Source organism: Melospiza georgiana, chromosome 3 (assembly GCF_028018845.1).
Source record: "Melospiza georgiana isolate bMelGeo1 chromosome 3, bMelGeo1.pri, whole genome shotgun sequence".
NCBI lineage: Eukaryota > Metazoa > Chordata > Aves > Passeriformes > Passerellidae > Melospiza > Melospiza georgiana.
Genome location: NC_080432.1, coordinates 50457841 through 50480605, shown reverse-complemented (window position 1 = coordinate 50480605; position 22765 = coordinate 50457841). Strand labels below are relative to the sequence as shown.

Below are 22765 nucleotides of genomic sequence, written 5' to 3'. Positions count from 1 at the left end.
ATAAGTCTGAAATGACTGTCATTCCAGTGTAGAAGTACCCTGATTTTATGTCTGAGGGCCTACTCTTTTCTGAAATGATTAGCATACTTGGTTTTAACAGGTGGTCTTAGCCTGAAATGGATTCAGTAATTTGAATGCAAGTCATAACCTTTGTAAATTAAGTACAGATATCCTCTCTACAAAACTAAAATCTTGTACTCAGGCTGTTCAGAATTCAGTGGAAATCTGAACTTCACTGTGAAATTAAATGATGTCTTATGTAGATTCTAGCTGATCTGTCCTGAATTATGCATTTCAAAATATCCTGATAGCAGTCACCTTTTAAAGCAACTTATTTCTATACTTTCTAATGCTTCTGAAGTGGATTCCAATGTAGCATCTGTTCTGACATTCTCTGTGTTCCAGAGAGGTAATAATAATTTTGTAGCAGAGTGTGTCTGACTCTTTTGTGTGGAAGGAAATCAAAAGCTAAACCTAGAAAAGCCCAGCTGAGCCTAGAACAGGGTGGATGTGGGGTGGAGTTATCCCAGTGATGTCCTACTGTATTGCCCTTTAAGCCTTGTGTGTGTCTCTTCAGAACACTGGAGCACAGGAGAAGTCAATGCTTATGCCTCAAATTCCTCTTAGTTAAGAAAATCAGCTCCTAGAATTATATAAATTATTCAGAGCAGGTATAAAGAAATGAGGCATTTCTCCAGCTTAATATCCTTCAAAGGCTTATTGGGCAAGGCATCTGCAGAGATCACCTTGTATGCACAAACTAGACAAAGTTCTTACAAAATTCAGGTGTTGAGACACCCTTTACTGTTATGCAGGGCCCTCAAGAGCTTCTGTTAGAAAATGGGAGAGTTCATTTCAAATGTACTTTAGCCTGAGTTCATTGACCTTTTCGCTGATTTTTGTGAAAAAAATAAAGATGGGCTTAATTTATTTTCTGGTTGTGCCAATATGTAGAAAATAAGTCAGGAATAATTCAAGCTAATTCAAGATTCATGCACGACGAGAGAGATAAAATGGAAAAATGACTGAGGTGTTTTTAAAACATTGCTTTAGGAGAAGAAAAAATTGGGAAATTTAATACTGGATTATAGGAATGTATCTCTGTGTTAATAAGACAGGTTATGCCACAAAAATGGTGTGAGTGCTGGAACACCTCTTCTTGAAAGACAGGCTGAGAGTTGAGGTTTTTCAGCCTGAAGATGAGAGAGCTCCAGGGCGGCAGGGTTGTGGCCTTTCAGTCCTAAAGAGGGCTTAGAAGTAGGATGAGGACAGACTTTCTAGTAGGACCTGTTGTGACTGGGAAAGGGTAATGGTGTTACCTGGAAGAGATGGCACATTTAGATTGGAAATAAGAAAGATGTTTTCCACAATGTGGGAGTGAGACACTGGAACAGCCTGCCAGAGAGGTGGTGGATGCCCCATCCCTGGAAACATTCAAGTTCAGATTGGATGGGGCTCTGAGCAACCTGAACTAGTTGATGTTGTCGCTGTTTATTGCAGGGAGGTTGGAGTAGATGGGCTTAAAAGGGCCCTTGCAACCTAAACAATGCCGTGATTCAGTGAGGGGTTTGGATCAACTCCTTCCACTATGTGCAGTACCTCAATGGCAAAGGCAGGATCCTGAACTGCCTGGTACCATCTTAATTCTTTACATCTAGTTATGTTCTCGTGTAAAATACTTAAAGAATCATCTGTTCTTTTATGTGTGGTAGCAGGATCATGTTTTAGGGGAAAAAAAACAAACTCTAAAACCACCATGCATGCAACATAACCTTAAGTGCTTCTCAAATGAATCTGAACAATGCACGTGATACAGGATTGACAATTTCTTAATAACTAAAATAAAGATATTTTTGTTTGTGAATACGTTGATGTGTATGTAAAGTTTACAGTAATTGTAGAATTTGGAAAAAAAAATCAAAGACAATATTTTTGTTTAGTTCTCCTTTTTAGAAAAATAAGAGCATTTGATATCCTATAACCTTTCCTTTTGGAAGATTGAAATATTCTAGCTGAAATGGATGTGGTTTTGTCTTTCAGGGTTTCTGATTATGTGTAAAATCAAAAATGGATGATATAGCAATCTATTTTCCTCAGATACTGTAGTGTGTAATCTTGATTTTACAGTTTTATATAACTGCAGTAAGTGAAAACAATATTTGAACACCTTATGAAGCAAGTTTCTTCCTAGAGGCCCTTTAGCTTTAGTGATTAGTTGAGAAATTTATTCTTGGTAAAAATGTAGAATGGATTCTGGGGTGAGGGTGGGGAGCTGTTTTGTTTGTTTGGCATTTTGGGCTTTTTTTGGTTTTGTGGTTGATCAGTTGGGTTTTTTTAAGATATATGTAGTATCCTTGGGGTGGATGTGTGTCTTGCCACAGGAATGGGAGAGAGATCCTTTGGACAAAGTAAAAAGAGCAGAAATAAGGAAGCAGTAGCTGACAGCTCAGACAAGGAAAGGGAATGGCAGGAACATATAGCTATAGGCAGTATCCATTCCATGTGGATTTGCCATGGCCAGGTAGCTGAATGGATGGTTGTCTCTGGACATGTTGTCTAATGGTGCCTTGCAGCTGTGAATCGATGGGCTGAGGGCTTCTCTGAATATTGCCTACAGTGGAAATGCTCTAGCTTTGTCTCTCTGCCAAAAGAATTTTACCTTTTTCATCCTAGTTAAAAAATATATTTAAAATGTAATGATCTGACATGCAATTATTACATCTGCATTAAATTATTACTGTGGAATATTCATGAGTCTTAGATTTTTATTTTACGTCTTTGGTTTATTGCCTTTGTTTAACTTCAACTCATGTTAGTTTAATTACACGGTGTGTAGTTGGCATTATTAGCAATATGTTTACTGCAGATCTTGACTTATATATTGGCTTAGCTTAGATTTTTTACTTTTGTGTACTACTTCATTTAGTCCATATGTTTCCCATGCATATGTAGCTTGTGAAGTATCCCAATTGCAGGACTGGCATAATCTTTTCTGCCTAAAATGTATGGAGTTACTTAAATGTTTCAGTAGCTCAAAGCTGTTAGATTAAATAGTTTCCTATTTGACATGTGATTATAATTGTTGTCCAGAATCAGCTGCATGGTTTCATACTGAATTTAAAATATTTTTACTGAATGTTAATGCTACCACCCATTTCTGGAGAGCTGCAAGACATGAGGGTTTCCTGCCTGATCCTGAAAGTGTTTCACCTCTGAGAGGCTGACACTCCTCTGCAGCTCCTCTGGAGCTCTCTGACTTGTAGGTAATTGATAATCTATCCTTATGCTAATCCCTTCTCTTTCAAAATTGTGCCAAGTCTGTCAGCACCCCAAGGGCTCTGATCAGGCCCCAGCATCCTCCTGTCACCCTGCATGGAGCACCCACTGGTGCTGGGCTGCTCTTCTCTGCCCAGACTGTCCGGCAGGACAAAATCCATCTGCTGCAGGAAGCTGCCACTTCAGGAAAAGCTGAGGCACACAGTAAGTTTAATCCAAGTTCTGTCAGCTTTTACAGCTTGTAACTCTGACTTAGAAGGGGAAAGCATGAGAACAGGAGTATTTTAGGTAGACAAACAAAACAGCCTTTGCACTTTCTGATCCCAGCCAAAAGTCCTCAAAATGTACTATTTTTTTGTGTGTTGACAGTTGTGGCTCAAATAACTGTAAGCACATCCCAGCTGGAGAAGAAACAGGGATAAGTCTTAGAAATTTTGATTTCCCCTGTCCATTAGCTCTGCCTGCTCCCCTGTGGAAGAATCCCGGAAAAGTCACCACAGCAGAAACAACAACTGAAGCCAGTGGGCTTTAGCCTCTTCCTGGTTACACTGACCTCAGTGAGATCTGCTGGTGTTAACACTTGGATTGTAACTGTGGAATTTTGTTTATTTTTTTAATGTTACTTCAATGGACACGGCAAGTACATGGCATGTTTAGAGAATACAGTGTTTTCTCTGGTTCTCTTTTCTTCTTTCAGCCTTGAAAAAGTATTTAATGCCATCTAGATAGAAAGCGTTTATAGATTATAAATCATTAGTCTGACAGATTATTTGAATGAAGTTTGGTTGTTTGGTTTAGGAGGTTTTACACCCACTCTTTCTTACGGCTCTATTTCTCTCATTCACAACTAAAGTTTAGAGCAGCAGCAGGACTTTGTTGTTCAATTTTTCAGCTGCTGTTGTATTTGTGCTATCTTTATTCTCTTTTTTTTCCCTTTTTGCTGGGAAGGACTAATCAAAGGCACACTTTGAATAATTTTATTTTGCTTATATAAGAAAGTGTTTGTGCTGGCAACACAATGCATGCTATAAAATATTGTCAATGAAGAGATGAATCTGCAGCCCTTTATCTCGGGTGTATTTTATGAACCTTCATTATTTCTTTGAGGTCCAGCAGGATGACTCTTGTAAATCATTGTACTATAGATACTATGAAAGAAAAGACCAGAACTTATTAAAAGCACCTCATTCATGTATTTTCTTTTCTTCTTTTTTTTTTTTTTTAATTTTTAACAGAAAGAAGAAACCTGTGTTAAGAAAGAAACCTGTTTTAAGAAAGAAAAAGCAATGATCAATAAAACAACATGATTATTTTTACTATACTTACCTGCATTTTTAGTTACAGATGTGATCCTCTCATGTTTCATTTGAAATAACTAGCATGAAGGAGATGTTCATAATTACATGCCTGTGAGCAGTTCAGCTAATTGTCTGCTACTTAATTTTGGAAGAGTTATAACTATTGACATTGAACTGTCAATTTAATAATTAAGCTGGTCACTCTTAAAGGAAAATTTCATCTCCAAGATCCTACTATAAATCAAACCAGTAGGTTCAGTCCCCACAATGACTTAAAGCGTGTGATTGACTTCTCTTCAGTAGCGTTTCTCATATAAAAAAAGCTATCCATGTGCTTTATTGATTTGGTCTAATAACCAAAGTCAATAATAATAATAACATTCCTTCTGATGGATTCTTTAATATGCTTTTTAGGCTGAGCAGTTAACTCCAGTCCTCCCAGTCCTATATCACAAACCTCTTTAAAACCAATCCCAAGACTCATTTAATAGTATTTTTCTATACTTTGCTCCCTGCTGTATGAGAGATTCCTTGTCAAAGTCAGTCCACAGTAAATTGGTTAGCTGTACCTGCAATAACGTGTCCCCATGTGTTAGTCAGTTTGTATCAGTCTTGTCAGAAATATTAAAAAAATACATAACTTTGGAGCAAAAATTTATCTCTCCTTGCTGGTAATGGTCTTTGTAGATCTGCATAAATTGTAGGTAAACTTTCATTACCTCTGCCTTTGTGTTAAGCAGATGATTTTGGTCCTCAAAGTTGCCAATCTGACAGTTTTTCCATTCAATAGATTATCTACCATGACAAATTTTCAAGTGTTTTAAGCAGAACATCTGTAAAAGGCCATCAAGAGTTTCCTGACTAGTTCAATAGTAACCTCATTTATAAACTATTTTTATCTTCTCTTTCTCACGAGGGACGCTGGTAGGCTGGGCTTGGGGAATTTGTAGAAATGCATTTTGTGCAACATTGGATGCTGTGGTTCATAGTTTTACTTAGCAAAAAATAATATCTGTATAATATTTAAGCATTTAGTAGAAATCATAGAGTAAGTTTGGTTGGAAGGGACCTTAAAGATCACTTGACCCTCTGCCATGGGCTAGGACACCTTGCACTGAACCAGTGCCCCTCAGTACCCCTTCCAACCTGGCCCTGAACATTTTCAGAGAAGGGGCATCCACAATCTCTATAGACAACCTGTTCCAGTGCCTCACTACCCTTCTAGTAGGGAATTATTTTCTCATACTGAATCTAAACCTACCATCTTTTAGCTTGAAGCCACTCCCCCTTGTCCTGTCACTACATGCTCTTGTAAAAAGTCCCCATCCCTCTTTCCTGTAAGTTCCCTTAAGGTGGTGAAAGGCTGTATTTAAATCACCCACAAGTCTTCTCTTCTCCAGGCTGGAAAAACTCTAATTCTTTAAATCTTTTCTCATAGCAGAAATGCATGCTTACCATTAGGATATATCTTGGTTCCTGCTGTGTCTGGAAAGCAGAGTTGCCCACCTGTACTGGCATTGGAAGCAGTGAATTGTGTTAGCTTGGTGTGTGTACTGCTGATAGAGGGGCAAAAAGGAAATAAATTTTATTTAGTAAGCCTTGTATTTTGGGAGGTTTTTTCTGTCTTACTGCCTCAAGATCCTGCAATCATGCTGAGGTTCCCTATACAATGTCTAGCTCTTCAGATACTCTCACACAGACAAGTCAGTAGCCATAATTTTGCAGAGGAGCCTGAATGTTTGCATGATTTGCATCAGATTTAACACTTTTCCTGTGTTTCGAATGCTGATTTTTAAAGTCTCTGAAGGCCTGAAATTATTTCTTACATGGCTTTAAAAATGCTTCTGCATTAATAGTTTTTTCTTGGTTGAGTCATTTGCTCAACATTTTAATGATTTATGTTTCTTATGTAGATAGTAGCAGGTACAAATATGTGTTTTAATGATATTCTGCTGCATATTGTTCACCAGAGGGGAATGTAAAGTGGTGAAAATACAAAGTACTGAATACATGGATAGTTTCCAGCCTTTTAAGTGATTCAGAGTGTTTGATGAATCACTGGTTTCTATTGCTGACCTCTGCTTCTGACCTTTCCCTGACTTCACAGGTCAACAGTTCCGTCAGCAACCACGTTTTGAATAATTTGTCATCCAAGATCTCTAGATGGTATTTCTGGTTTGGGGGATTTTTTTTAAGTTTTTTTTTTTAATTTTTTGAGATGTTTCTGATGAAAATTTAGTTTTGGTTCTATAATACAAAACTGGATCTTGGCTACAGGATAGAGAGGAGTAGAGTGTACTGTACTGCCCTCTGTACTGGGCATCAGTGCAATATACTACTGGAATGTACACAGACTTCCAGTATTTCCCTCATACATTGAAAAAACATCTCAGTCCTCCCTGTTCTTCATATGCTGCAAAGGAGTTTCAGTTCAAGCTTAATATATCATTCACCAACTTTTTTTCCTGTCTTCCCCCTCAAAAAGGAAAGGAACAGTTGCCATATGCTAAAGGCAGAGAAATTTCCATACCTGCTTATTTGGGAAGTACTCAAGTACATTTGATATGACTTTTTCTATTTAGTGGTGTTCTTTCTATTTCTTTCTTTATTCTGTCATTTTCCCCACTTATAGACCGGAAAAGCCTTCTCTGATGTGTTTATTTTAATGCAGAGCTTTCTCTGGGAGCCATTTGGCTGGGTACAAGAGGGGCAGTTGCTTTAATCTCGCAATCAGGCGGCTTTGTTCCTCTCACAGTATGTTCCTGATTAATGCGAACTAATAATTACAAACACTAGAGCCTGCAGTGTTATAACACCACAAGTGATTGGCTGGCCTGCAGGTTGACAAGCTTTTCTTAGACTCAAGAAAGAAGGGTACAAAAATTGCATTTCAAAGTGTTTATCTTGCCAGAATTCCTAATTGTGTTTTGACGCAATTATAGCAATGACATTTAGTAGTACTGTCGCTACAGAAACATTAACATTTTGAATGCACTGTGTTTTTCAAGGACAAATGTCTTTTATTCTATTTTTGTTTTGAAGGTGGAAAACTAAAATTTTCAAGCACACTAAATCTTTTGAAACTGTGTTAGATTAGCATTAATAATAAAATATGGCCATGAAGAATGCCAAGAACAGATGTGGAAAAGGAGATTTTTTTCTTCTTACTAATTTGGAAAATGAGGTGTAGAATAGGGGCTCTCTGGTTGATTGGGGTTTATTGTTTTATTACTTTTTTTCTCTCCACTCATCAATGCTAAACTGGCTGAAACCCATTATATTCTGTCAGTCTGTAATTCCAGCTGAATCAATGCTGTCTTGTGCCTTAAGAACTTGATCTAAGTTTTGCTAAAAACAGAAAGAAAAGAAACCACTGTTGACTTAAAGCTGGGTCTGGATAATGTTACCAAAAGAGTTAAATGCACCTGACTTTTTTACAGGTTTTATGTCCATCATAAGAGTTAAAGAAGTGATGAATATTGTGGGGATTTTTATGAAGGGAAAAATAGGAAGTTCTTAGCTACAGTGTGAGTGAACAGTTGATAGTTGCTGATAACATGGAATTGTGCTCCTAGTTCCCTGTGTATATGCTCTAACATGTTTTTAGTAAATGATGACATTTTTATTTCAAATAGTGAAAGTGCTTTGCGTGCAAAGTAGTCTTGTGTGCTTGAGACACGTCATGAGGAAATGATTGCAGAGAGAGAGAGCACTACAAGTTCATATCAAGCCATGTAGTACATTGGCTTTCCCTTGGAAATAAGAACTTAAAGGTGACTGCAAACTTCCTATTATTATTGTGACTGTTAATTAATAAAATATATTCTCATACTAAGCATATTTGGACTTGATATAATGCTACTTGAAGTGGTTAATTCTAATGGTAGTCAACATTGCATAAATTCATCCCTTTTTAGTTTCTTTTAAAAATGCATTTTTCTAGAACCTCAACCTTATAAATGCTCCTGTGGATGTTTTGGGGTTTTTTCCTAGCCTGAGAATGAATATACCTTCTTACCTTTTTGTGACTATATACCCAGACCTGCAAACTAATGAATATTTTGGAAGTTTTCACCTGAAATAACTTCAGTGAAGTAAAGCATCAATTCCTCTAAGAAGTTTAGTTTGAAATATTTTCTTCTTGTAAAATCAAGATAATTATTAGTACCAGAGCTGATAGCATACCTGTGGAACTGCTTCTACACACTCATTTAAATTAACTTGGTGTGTATCTTGGTGTGACTCTTTTTTGTGTATATGCTGGTGCAGCATCATTAACTTTGAGAGTCTTCTATTAATCACACAAGGATGAAGAAACAGGAAAAAATCATTTTCCTGTGTTACCAGTACCAAATTTAAAAAAAAGTAAGAAAGACTTTTCTTGGGGTTTGAGTAAGTATGTTTCTGGGTTTTTTTTAATTCAAATGAGTGTTCTCCCCTATCCCCATCCCATCTTAGATCTCAAGTTTTATACAGCACACTTGCTTCTTATTTCTCATTCTTTTTTTTTAGTATCCTCTTCCCAAATGGAAATCATGTAAGGATTAGCTAAAACTAAAAAAATAAAAGGCAACTATTGAATTCCTCAAATTTGGAAAAAAAAGTATTTTAATTAAAGTGTGTTAGTAAATATGACTATGAAAGAAGTGCAGCTGTTAATTAAACATTAACTTGTTAGTCTTGGTTGTCTTTATCAAGTCAGTGAGTTAGATGTCATCCTCATGAATTAAAATTCCAAGCCTCAAAAGGAGGGAAAAATATGACTCCCTATAACAACTGTGTGACCAAATAATGATAGCAAGCAAAATTTTGAAAGTGTAGGAAAAACTGTCATAATGGGGTATTTATATTACTTTAATGTATATTATGTATCATGTCAAATCACAATCCCAAGAATAAACTTCTGGATGCTATCAGGTTATTATAGAAAAGTTGATCAAAGAACTGCCAAGAGAAGGGGGACCTGGTTTATAATGCTACTAATGAGGATCAGGTCTTTAACACTGATAACTAAACTTGATAACTAAACTACTAGAAAGCAAAAAAATAATTAATTAAATTAATTCCAGCACTTTAAATATAAAAATACAATTTGGTGGGCAAAACTGCTGAAGTATCTTACCTGCAAACAGCAGAAAAAAGTGTTGCTGAGTCCATTTAAACTGCAACAGGAGCAGAAGTTCCATTAGGTGATTGCTCCAGACTTGGAGAGTGAGGCATATAGCTGGTTCATCCTTGAAAGCAAGCAGATGGGTTCAGTATGGGAGAACCTAGAAAGGACCTGCTGGAAGCCTCTCTGTGGACCTTGGGATGCACATTACAACTGCTTTGAAATGGCAGTTGAAATCTAACATATGTCATTATTAAGGATGTGCACTGGGGAAAAAACCCAGATTTTGACATATATTATATGTAGCAGTGTAGTCCAGGAGCTCTGATAGATAGCTCCACCAAAATACTGCCTTGGTAGTAACCATCAGCAAAGTAAATTACATTTTAATAAGTATTTAGGAGGACTTGAACAAGTTTGTAGATATCATCTTCCTATTCACTGGTTATGTAAGTAATTTGTATTGTATGATGTTCCTTATATTCCAAAATGATCGAGTTGGAAGAGCTACTAAAAGATAAAAAGTAAAAGATAAGGAGCAGCATCTATAAGAGGGAAGAGAAGGTAGATTACTTTCTTGTCTGAAAAGTAAACTGCTATGGAAGGAATGCTAGAGATCTGTTCAATCTTTTGTGGCATGGGGAAAAATAAATAAATGGGGGGCATCAAATAAAATTTTTAACTACTGAGTTGAAAGCAATTAAAAGAAGTTAGTTCTTTGTGCAGCATCTCAAGGTGGCCTTACTGTTCTTCCTGCAAATTTTCTGGAATGCTAAAACTTCATGAGAGGTGAAAATTCACTGGAATAATTAATTGGTGGCAAACTTTATTTTTCAGATGTTTTAAATCATTAATTCAATGTCGTGCCCCTTCTCTCCTTTCCCTCCCCCCACCTCTAATATCAAGTGTTATTACTTTATACTAACTCCACTCCAACTGTGTTCACCCAAGGACCCAAAACTATGATTTGCCACCCCTGTGAATGTCTGCAATTCAATTTACATGTGCCAGCACTTCAGCTAGATGATGTAGAGAGTGGAGCTCAGTGAAGACCAAGTTGTTTTACTCAGCTTTCTAGATAGGCTGGATCAACATTTTATAACTAAGTTCACACTACTAAGAGAATTCTAAAATCATTTCAGCTGTGCCCACACAATGCTGAAGTGCCTGATAAAGAACTAGAAGGAGTTGGATGTAGATGTGATGCTGGATTACTTTGTAATTCATGGTGTTTGAAGTAGGCACTAATTTCACTAATGTGACCAATGTCTTGACGGCCATAATTTCTCCTCTGGTTGAAGATTTTCTGCTATTTTCTGGGCACTGATTCTATCCCAAACACTGAGTAATCCAGGTATCATTTTAAGTAGGCACTGATTTCACTAATGTGGCCAATGTCTTGACTGCCACAGTTTCTCCTCTGGTTGAAGATTTTCTGCTATTTTCTGGGTACTGATTCTATCCCAAACACTGAGTAATCCAAGTATCAAGTATTTTCATTTTTTATACTTCAGTTGTTTGTTTCTACTATGTATGTGGATACCTGTAAACTTCAAATCTATTGCTCAGATTAATTTTGCTGTCTGTAAATTAAATATTAGTTGGTGTGAAATAATTATAAAAAGAGAAAGCATACAAGTGTCAATCTTTTGTGATGCAAAATGTTTTTATAAATGTTCCTATATATGGTATGTGTGTATATCTATATCTATATATATATATGTATAAAAATTTTCTTCTTTGATAGATCATCCTGTTAATGACATTATTTTGCCGTTGTGAAATATTGATGATTTGCAATCCTTTTTTTTTTTCTGCTTGGTAATATACTCATAAATGAACTGTACGTATTCAAAACGTCACTGTAAAATTTGATAAGGATTTTCTGTCTGTTTTTTTATGGGTTTTATATTGTTTTGTTGTGAGGGGTTGGGGATTTTTAAGTTTCTTTAATAACGACTGATAAATTTTGAAGATAATGTTTATCTAATTACAATTCTCTATTACTATTTTCATTATGTTGTATTACAGTTAAGTAAAGGCTTTATCTACAGACAAGAAATCTAGTTACAGTTTTTCTAATTCTCTATTCTGCTTCCAGCTGTTATCTTTCTTTCTTTTTCCACTTAGTCAACTGCAGGCCCATGTGTAAACAGTGTTGAACCAGAGAATGAGTCTTTGTAGCTTTTTAATTATGGTTAACTCAGTTCCTGTCTTTAACTGAGAAAATGTAACCTACTAATGATGCCTGTCCACAGCACTGACCTTAGGGTGGAGGGACCACATGTCCTGTTTGTGCCTGGGCTTTACTGGTGAATATTGATTATATAACCTGAATGATCTCTCAGTATGATCATGACAAAACTGTCTAGCTAAAACATAAAAGAAACAAGAGTAGGAAAAGCAGCAACAAACCCAAGTTTTATATGTTTATTTATGAAGCAAATTATAATCTTTGTATGCTTTGGTTTTATGTTGTAGGGCCCATCTTGCTGGGATGATGTGCTAATTCCCAACAGAATAGGAGGTGTTTGCCAGTTCCAAGGGTGCAATGGAAATGTAGCGGTAAGATTTTGTCATGTTTCTCCAAGTACTATGGTGCTCATAAGAATAATTCTTTGTAATAATTTTAACCATGTTAGAATTTCAGTAATGACTGTGAAGAGACAGATATGATCTGTCAGCATTAGATAATAAGTTTATTATCTAATGCTGAACATCTCTATTGAAGTGAGATGTTCAGCATTAGGTAATAAACTTCTGATGTCTTGCAAAAGGGAGGAATTTTGTTCGAGTGCTATTTGGAATGAAGGAGGAAATAATTTAATTTCATCTTTTGCACTGAAGTATAACTCTTAGATTTTCAAGTATGCAAAGGTTAAATGTGGGATGTAATAATTATATGTTTCTGTCAACACTTATTTTATAATTGTTATGTATGTCTTTACCTTGAAAGCTTCAAATTTCCATGTCATAGTGCACATCAGAACTTGCATATTGGGCTTTGTCTGCAGGAGTAGGTTCTTCATGATGACCACTTTGAGGTTTTTCTCTCATATCTTGTTGCTGTTTCTTCCTTTGTTTCTTAAAGTGACATCAGTGAAAAGACTAAGTAAAAAGGAGCATAGGTTTATCAAATTATTAATAGAGATTTTTCAAAACATTTTGTATGTATACTTGTACCTTCATATGTATTAGATATTTCTAGCATCTAATACTAAAGTCTTAGAGGTAATTCCTTCTCAGGAAAAAGCTTATTTTGAGTGTTCCTTCAGGACACCCGTTTTAAAGGTAAACTTGAATTTCCCACATATGAAAAGATTCTATTCATCAATGATTTGTAAATTGGAGCTACACAAACAGCTTTTTCCAGAGGTGCTCACCTGCTCTGGTGTAACCTTCTCTTTGTCTTACCTAACAAGACAGTTGTGAAGCGATGCGTCCATACAGTTCCATAGGTGTCTCCTGCTTGGCCATAGATGGTGCCAGAAAATATTTTTATCTAACTTTAGATACCAAATGGTTGTTTTAATAGCATGGGATTTATGGCTGAGTCCATGTGCAGCCAACAGAGAAACTGAGGTCTGGCAGCCTTTGATCTTCTGCTTCTTGGTGTGCACCTTGCTGTAGCAGTGTTTGATTGAGCCAGCCAGGAATCACAGAGTGTCCTGGGCTGGAAGGGACGCACAAAGACCATGATCTTGAAAGTGTCAGGTGTTAGAAATTCAAATGCTCTTCTCTTGGCAGTACAATTCCCAGTTTTGTCACCTGTTGGCAGAATATACCTGACTGACTTGCAGCTGCCAACTTACAGCTTTTGTTATCCAGCGTATTTGTGAAAAAGGTAGTGAAATAAAGACACTTTTGGCAACCCTCCCTCCTGAACTACAACCCGTTCCCTCATTGATTCAGTTCTTATTTTGTAAAGGCAGAAAATTAAACAAAATGCCATCTTGGTGGAGAGAGAAGAAAAAAACCCACCGATCATAATGCTAAAATCAAATGCTGTGGCAAACAACCAATACCCAGTCAACTCAGCCCCATGACTCCAGTTGCTGTCAATTCCTCTGGCAAGTTGCATACTTAGCAGAGCCAAGGATCAGTGTTATCTTTCAGTAAGGCATCACTGAACAAATTTCAGAAGACACCCTTTATTAGACAGACATGTTGCTAATGCAGTTTGAGACAACCTGAACTACAGGCATGAGTCTGTTACTGGAGAAATGTGCTGTTCTTTTATTTCCAAACTGACACATTTTCCCTTTATCACCTACAAACCACTCTAACAGTGTTAGAACTGAAGCAAACCGAGGTGCAAGAACACTCCTAATTTTTAGGATTTTTTGACCAGAATTTCCAGCAATATCAATCTAGTCAAGAACAACTAAGCACTTGAGTGCATTTAACTTCTTCTTTTACCTAACTATCCAGTAGGTAGGTAACCCTGAATCAGATATTTGAATTGATGGCTTGTTGAGATCCTCTGGTTGCTGAAAGATATCTTTCTTGTGTTTTGGGATGGTTTGTTTTTCTTTGGCCTCAATCACTGTGAAAACACATCTTTACTTTCTGGGAAATCTTCCATTTCAAAGGCTTAAATCACTAAGATTTTTGGTTTGTGTCTAGCTCCAAGTGAGAAATAATAGAGATCTCGAAATGTTTCCAAGGATTTGGTGTTCTTTTATGCTCTGATAAAACAGACTAACTGTTTGGAACAGAATAAAAATAACCTTAACTAAATCATGGGTTAAAACCTCTAAGCTTTTCTTGCCTGCTACAATCTTTGGAAGATGGGGTCACGTTTTATCATTATTTTTGCATTTGTGGAGTTATGTCTCTTAAATAGCTCCAAAAGTGTATGTGCTTCTTTACCATGATATGCAATGAAGAAGCTTTAAGGCTGTTGGTTGTAAGTTATCAACAAACTGCAAATACTGCTGTTTAAGGGGAAAAAAATTTACTTCATTGTTTCTCTCCCAAGACATGTTTCAGTTAAAAATTGATTTTTTGTCAATTTTCAATTTTTGTAAGCACCAATTTGCAACATAAAAAAACCACAAGGTAGTGCGTTTTCCCCCAAAATACCAGTTTGAATGTATTTTGGTATGAAATTAGTCTCTTGACAGAATGACAGACTTTAATTCTTTTGGTTGCAAAAATGTAAATAAAGTAATTGACTATATGAGAAAATAATGAGAATCAAATTTCATTTCAGTGAAATAAAATTTCTAATGATTTGTAGAAGCTGTCATGATTATCTTAATGTAAAGTGCACTGTGATTCAATGTGTGCTCCAATGTGCTCCCAAGCAGAGGTCACTGTGGAGTTTTTCACATTAATTACAGTCTATCAGAATCAGTCTGAACTTCTACAGCTTCAAAAAGATGAAGTTCCTGTGAACACTTATGTTGCTGCAATTGTAGAAAAGCTACTTTTATAACAAATTTTAATAGTAATTCGAAAATGGAAGAGTCAACTTTAGCTGTTTTAAATGTGGATTGCAATCAATCTTTCAAACAGTTTCACAAATTAAGACCATTCATTAAATGAAAGAGAACCTTTTACTTTTGGTGTCTGTCTCAAAACACTTCCAGTCAGAAACATGGTATGTAGCTGCGTAGGTGTGCTTGGAAATGCTCTTCTTATATGAGTGTTTTTGTTACTGCCTAGAACAGAATGATTTAGGTTGGAAAAATCCTTTAAGATAATCAAGTCCATCTGTTAACCTAGTACTGCCAAGACCACCACTAAAACAGGTCCCAAGTGTATTTGATATAATTTTTATGGATTCATTGTCATCTTCACAAGTGACCAGAATGCATGTAAGACTAAGCTATTTATTTAGCCTTTCCTTATTCAAATGAAATATTACTGGAGGAGTGTTCTTATTAGACTTTTACAGTTCTTTGTCTCTCAGGCAGAATATTTTCTGTTTATCATCCATTGAAGTAAATATTTGATTAAGGACTTTTTCTACTCCTGTATGTAAAAATGCTATTATATTTGCTTCCTCATGTAGGCTCGTGCTTTTTAAAAGTCATAAAGAACCACAGAAATAATGTGTCTTTTTATGGTGAGACAGAGATTAATGCCACCATAAACCACTAAAGTGGTGGTTTCATAGGAATCAGCTCCACATTAGTTCCTCAGTCCAGTGAATATGCATCAGTTTCTGAAAGACATTTCCATGTCCCCAGGGCACAATGTAAGGCAAACCTTTTTGAACTTTAGAAACCTGTGGAAAAAGTATTGATGTGTTCTTGGGATTCTCATTTGATGTGCAAAAAAGAGTTGCTGTAGACTTGAAAATCTCAGAAATAATGAAAGGGTTAAAGAGGATTATAGGTTAGATATGGCTTAAGCTATTGGGAATAGAAAAAATGAAAATCTCTGTAATAGAAAAAGAAATGTACTTCTCTTCCCATTTTATATATATCACCACTGTTACCTTGAATTCTTTGTTTCTGAAGACGGCATCAGCTGTCATCATAACTGAATAGCATTTTTATCTCTGCTCCAGTTATTGAAACATGCTAGGATTCAACAAACCATTTCTGAAACAAGCACCAGGATTTCTGTGAACTTCTGGATTTTCTTAAATATCAGCACACCCTTCTTATCAAACTCTATAGTCATCTCAAACTCTATAGTAAGCCTGAGGCAAAGATTTATATTGCAAGTTTGGTCACTTTTTTTTTAATGTTTAGTATTGGCCATTATATGTAATTTTAAATGGTTCAATTCGACTATACAATAGTCTCACTGTTGTAGGGTATGTTTGAGAGCAAAAAGATTGCATAGGAAGCATGTTTGGTTTAATTATGCAGATTTTCTTATTATATTATTATAATTATATATTATAATTATATTTTCTTACTGTATTATTATAATTATGTAGAGTTTCTTATTCTTATTCTCTGATTTTTGAATCTTGCAATTTAATATTTACTATATTTAAATTTTTAAACATTTCTCCTATTTTTCCTTCCTTGCTTGTTTATTGTCATTAGGTTTGGCACTGAGAACAGCAATATTATGTGTTCCTTTCGTAGTCTGTTCCACAGGGAACTTGAGCTCATCTGAAATAGTTTGGACTAATAAATCAAGGGAATAGTGTTCAGCTTGTATGCTTTAAATACACAGCTTACCAAATGATTTTTTTCTTTCAAGTGTCTAAAGCTATTCTTTTCAAACATCACTGTTCAGATAAAATGTTTCATTTTTCATCTCATTTTGCTTTGATTAGGTCAGACCTCTGTTTTAGTTGAGAACAGAAATAAATCCTGTAGCAGTTAAAGTATCACAAGCAAAGTAGTAAATTTAATGATGTTATCAAAATATGAATACAGTAAAGGAGTTTCATGTTATAGGAAAGATCTGATACATTTATTCATTTTCTTTGTGTACAATGATTATTGTTAAAGGTATTATGTCTGTCCATCCCTGGAGCCATTATAATACTTTCAATGTCATAGTATTACTATGAATAATTTTTAAAATTTTGTAATGTTTCTTAATATCAAGAAGCCTCTTGACTTTGCATTTTCGATTGATTTCAGTGCCATCCATGTTAGTTTGCCTTATGCAGAAGAGAGTGGTCCAGATAATATATGCTATTAAAAAAAGTCACAATGAGTATGATGGAATAGGAGTGCTAATTAAAATACCAGATAGTCTTATTTCAGAAATATTAACTTGATGCAAGGATTCTTACCACAGAATGATTTCAGTTCGAAAAGACTTGCAAGTCTTCAGTCTAACCTTTGACCAATCACTGCCTTGTCAACTAGGCCATAGCACTAAGTGCCACAACAATCTGCTCCAATGCCTTACAACCCCTTCTGTGAAGGAATTCTTTCCCATGTCGACTTGAGCTGCCTCTGGCAGAGCTTGAGGCCATGTTCCCTTGTCCTGTCACCAGCTGCCTGGGAGAAAAGGCTGACCCCCACCGGGCTTCAACATCCTTACAGGGAATTGTAGAGAGAATGCAGTTGCCCCGAGCCCTTTCTTCAGGCTGAACAATCTCAGTTCCCTCAGCCATTGGGACACCTTCTTTATCCAGTCTTCATAGAATTCTAGTATGGCATTGGTTGGAAGGCACTGTTCATGTTGTTCCAACACCCTCACTGTGGGCAGGGACACCTTCCACCAGACCAGGTTGCTCAAAGCCTCATCCAAGCTGGCTGAACACTTCCAGGGATGGAATATCCACAGATTCTTGGGGCTACCTGTGCCAGTTCCTCACCACCCTCATAGTGAAGAATTTGTTCCTGATTTCTAACCTAAACCTATGCTCTCTCAGTTTATATGTTCTGTCACAATATTCCCTTGCGCAAAGTCCCTTTTCAGCCTTCTTGTAGGCCTCCTTCAGGAACTGGAAGGCTGCTCTAATGTCGTCCCAGAGTCTTCTCCGGGTTGAACAACCCCCAGTTTCTTAGTTTGTCTTCATGGGAGAGGTGCTCCAGGTACTGATCATTGCACTGGATCTGCTCCAACAATCCATGACCTTCCTGTTCTGGGGTCCTGTGCAGTGCTCCGACTGGGGTATCATGAAGGCAGAATAGAGGGGGAGTGTGACAGACGTCTTTTCATGAAAATCCTTTCATTAGGATTTTTCCTGCTGAGAAGCTTCAGCAGCAAAATGTAAACAATAGTTATCTGCTGCTGTGGAATGCAACAAGTGCATCTGTGATTGGCCCATCTTGGATGTTTACAATTAATGGCCAACCACAGCCCAGTTAGCTTGGACTCTCTGTCCGAGACACAAACCTTTATTATTCATTCCTTTCTATTCTTAGCTTAGCTAGCCTTCTGAGATGAAACCTTTCCTTCTATTCTTTTTACTATAGTTATAATGTAATATATATATCATAAAATAATGAATCAAGCCTTCTGAAATATGGAGTCAAATCCTTGTCTCTTTCTTCATCCAAAGACCCCTGTGACCACTGTCACAGGGGAGAATCTTCTTTTTTGGCCTATTGGCCATGCTGCTTTGGATGAAGCCCAGGATACAGGTGGCTTTCTGGATTGTGAGCACACACTACCAGGTTATATTCTCATCTGCCAAGCCCTTACCAGAGCTGTTCTCAATCCATTCTTCTCCCAGCCTGTGCTTGTATGTGGGATTTCAAAGTGTAGGATCTTGCACCTGGCCTTGTTGAACTTAATGGGGTGTGCATGGGCCCCCTTTCTCAAGCCTCATGTGTCCCCTCTGGATGACATCCCTTTCCTCCAGCCTGTCAACAGGGTCACACAATTTGGTGTCACCAGCAAGCTTGCTAAAGTTGTGCTCAATCCCATTGTCCATGCTGCCAGTAAAGATGTTAAATAATGCCAGTCCCAGTGCCAAGCTGTGAGGAAAGCCACTCATCGCTGGTCTCCACTTTGGAATTGAGACATCAAACACAATTCTTTGAGTGCAACCATTCAGCCAATTCCTTATCCACTGTGTGGTCCATCCATCAAATCCATGCCTCTAGTGAAGAGACACAGATGTTGTGTGTGACAGCATCAAATGTTCTGCATAGGTCCTCATAGCTGACATCAGTTACTCCTCCCTCACCCACCACCGCTGTGGCCTCTTCATAGAAGGCCACCAAATTTGTCAGGCCCAATTTTCCCTTGGTGAAGGCGTGTTGACTGTCATCATCACCTTATTTTCCATGTGCCTTAGTATAGTTTCCAGGAAGATCCACTCCCCAACCCTGCTGGGGGCAGAGGTGAGACTGACTAGCCTGCAGTTCATTTTTTTCTTTTTTAAAATGGGGGTTGTATTTACCCTTGTCCAGTCAGTGAAAGCTTTACCCAACTCCCATGACTTCTCAAATAAGATAAATAATGGCTTAGAATCTTCATTCACCTGAGGACCCATGAATGCATCTCATCAGGTCCCATGGACTTGTGCAACTTCAGGTTCCTTAGATGGTCTCAAATCTGATATTCCTCAGTGGGTAGTTCTACACTCTCCCAATCCTTACCTTTGCCTTCTGTGATTTGGGTAGGGTGCTTCACTGGAGCATTACCAGTGAAGACAAAAATGTCCTTGACTCCTCATAGTTTTCCATATATGAGAGATACTCTCTTAAGAGGATATTTATTCAAGTACCATACAAGACAAATTTGAGACACTTTCATATTTACCAGATTCTCTGCCCATTGCTTTTACTATTTAAGAACGGTTTAATTATTTTATGCTCAGTTCTAAGGCAAGTGAAAGGATTGAAGCAAAAATGCAAGTAGCAAGCAGACCAGACCCGTTGTTGTAGTTTTTCTATTTTGTGATACAAGGAGGGCAAGCAAATAATTTCAGATTTTTTTTTATTTATTCATTTTTAAAGCTGTTTATCTTCACAAACCTATCCATTCACCAAATGAAATAAAACCATGGCACAGTAGTAGTGATGCCGCTGGTGCAAACCACAAGAGTGATACGCTCTGCTTACATGTGTTGATATTCAGCTGTTTAATGAGACTAATTTAACTACTATGTCATCCTGAGGTTTCCAGTTTGACTGATCATCTACCAAAAATCTCAGTCTTTCCGAGTTGCTGCCTCACTGGACAGAATGTCCCTTATTTCTAAGGGTGTGACTTGATTTCTGGCTGTTCTAAAATGCCAAATCATGTTTTTGATCTCAGATGAGCTGTTTATGTGGCTTTGTCAGTGACTTTTAGGTTTCATTGCTCCCATTCCCTCAGATTTTGGGCCATATGTAATATTTATGAATAATTACTTTATGCCTTCATCCAGATCATTAAGAAATGTTTTGAATAGCATAGGGCTAGGAGATAATCACTGCAAGTCACCTTGAAAACCAGACATTGGATGTTTCACTGTGTGAAATTACATTTTGAAACATATCAGTTAAATGTCTCTAACATTGGTCCCATAGTGTTCTAGTTTCTAATCAAAATGTCAGTGCTGTATCAAATGCTACATATAAATCTGGGTAAATTCCCATATCACTGTTATGACATTCTGCTAAATTTGTAATCTCATATAAGTGTCAGGTTAGTTTGACAGAGTCAGGTTACCATAATCCACATTTATTGGCATTAATTACTGATTCATCTTTTATTAATCAAGCACCGTATTAGCTTTGTATTGTATGTAAAGCTGGTGTCAGATTTCCATGCTGATAATTGCCTAGATTACCTCATCTAAAGTTGCCCTAAATGGTGACATGATGTGGTTGTGTTCCTGTAAAGCTCTGTAGTTTAAACCCTGTCTGAATGTGGGTGGGTTTTTTAGCCATCAGTGCATTTTCTGAGTAAAAAAGAGATTAATAGTGCTGAGAACAATACCTTGGGAGTTTGGAATAACCTGTGAAAGTGCTGTGCTTGTATTTTGCTGATTTTGGTTAGGCCTTTAAATTGATATACTTAATAGCAAAGAGAGATTAAAAATATTTACTTGAAATGCTTGATTGTGAAGAAAGACACACAGCAGGTGATTTACCATGGTATTTAAACATGGTAATACTGAGGTACTTAAACATTATAAACAAAACATTGTTTTTAATATGTTTTGTGGTTCTTTCCATTCTTGCTTCAAATTATGTAAACTCTACATTTCTTCTCAGATTCTTCTTTAGGAAAACATAACTAGATTTTTTTCACAGTTGTTCTCAAAGTAACCTCATTCTGGAGTAGATCAATTTTTCCTTTATAAAGAAATTCTATTGTTCTACTTCTCAGTTCAGAAAAATCAATGATAGGTGAAAAACTGAATTATAAAATAGAATTAATTCTATACAGGAACAGAAAGCTAAATAATTTATCTTGAAATATAAGTTAAAGCTTTTATAATTGAGATCTTTAAAAAAAAAAAGTGAATACTTATTCACTCCTCATCAGTGTAAACACAATATTTCTACAGTATGTTGACTGGTTTTTTGTGTGCCACAGTTTGTGTCTGTATTAAAACCCATTATTAGCTTGAAAATTGCTAATATGTTTTCTGTGCTGAAATTTTCACACACATTCTGGCAAACCCAAAGGAACTCAGTTATTTTTGCTCTGTGCTGAATGGTCTCAGGAAATTTAGCTCATCTTTCCTGTATTGACGCCACCATTTTTATTTGCATGTGTGGAAATGCCATAATTTTGTAAAAGATGGAACAAAAAGTGTTGAAAATTATGGTTTTTTTCAAACAAATCCTTTGCTCTTTTGGATGTCATTCTTCAGTTGTTAACACTGTCAAATAGAGATAAACACCACCACCATCACTATCCTTGTTGCTTGTTTTGTTTTTGTATCTGTAGTTCCGTTCCAGGAAACCTTAGCTTGAAAACATGAGCATTAAGCATGCTTTCAGTGTTTTATTCTGTCTTATATGAGCAATTTATGTGATTGTGCTCAGCTGTTAGGTTCTCATTGCCCTTCACAACTGCCTTTTAAAAATAAGCAGTTGTTTTGAACAGAACTTGGCATTTTCATCAATGATAGAGCTCTTGAAAAATTCTTCAGATAGTGTAGAGGCTTCATCATTTGAAGAGAGGCAGTTCCAGGTGAGGTGAAAATTTGTCCTGTAGTAGGAAAATTTGTCCTGTAGTAGGAATCCGAAACCATTGGAAAGACTGATAACTGTGTACTAACAAACCAACAGCTTTCCTTCAATTTGTTTGATGCCCCTGGTTTCACTGAAAGAGAAGTTAATTTTTATAAATTATCATTTCTTTATCCTCCATGAGACAGTGAGCAGAACACAGCTTGTGTTCATCTGACCAAATCCTGGATCATTCTTGAAATCATCCCTTTGACTGTGCTGAAAGGTGGATTTTGTATTTGTGAACCAAAACGGAACATAAATTCACCTTTAATGTTTTAAAGATATTTTACTTCTAGAAATGCCTGAAAAACATGCTGACGATGCACTGCAGCAAGGAACTTACTATTCTGTACTGATGCTGTGTTAGCTGTTGTAAAAACTTAATATGGTATGATTCTAGCATCCTATTTCAGCCTGATGCAGTGTTCTTTTCCTGTTATTGTAATGTTCAAATCAACCTCAGGGAGATTCCTCTTTGCCCATTACATAATTAAACTTCAGCTCACACTAGCATGATATAGTGTGGA

General features: G+C 36.6%; 1 protein-coding gene across 1 annotated transcript in view; it reads left to right on the top strand.

Moving 5' to 3' along the window:
* PRKN (parkin RBR E3 ubiquitin protein ligase) overlaps positions 1–22765 on the top strand; it is a 679301-nt gene that overhangs the window by 291247 nt on the left and 365289 nt on the right. The window contains 1 exon segment of the mRNA XM_058020484.1: positions 12166–12249. Within this exon segment, the coding sequence (XP_057876467.1) occupies positions 12166–12249 (84 nt within the window).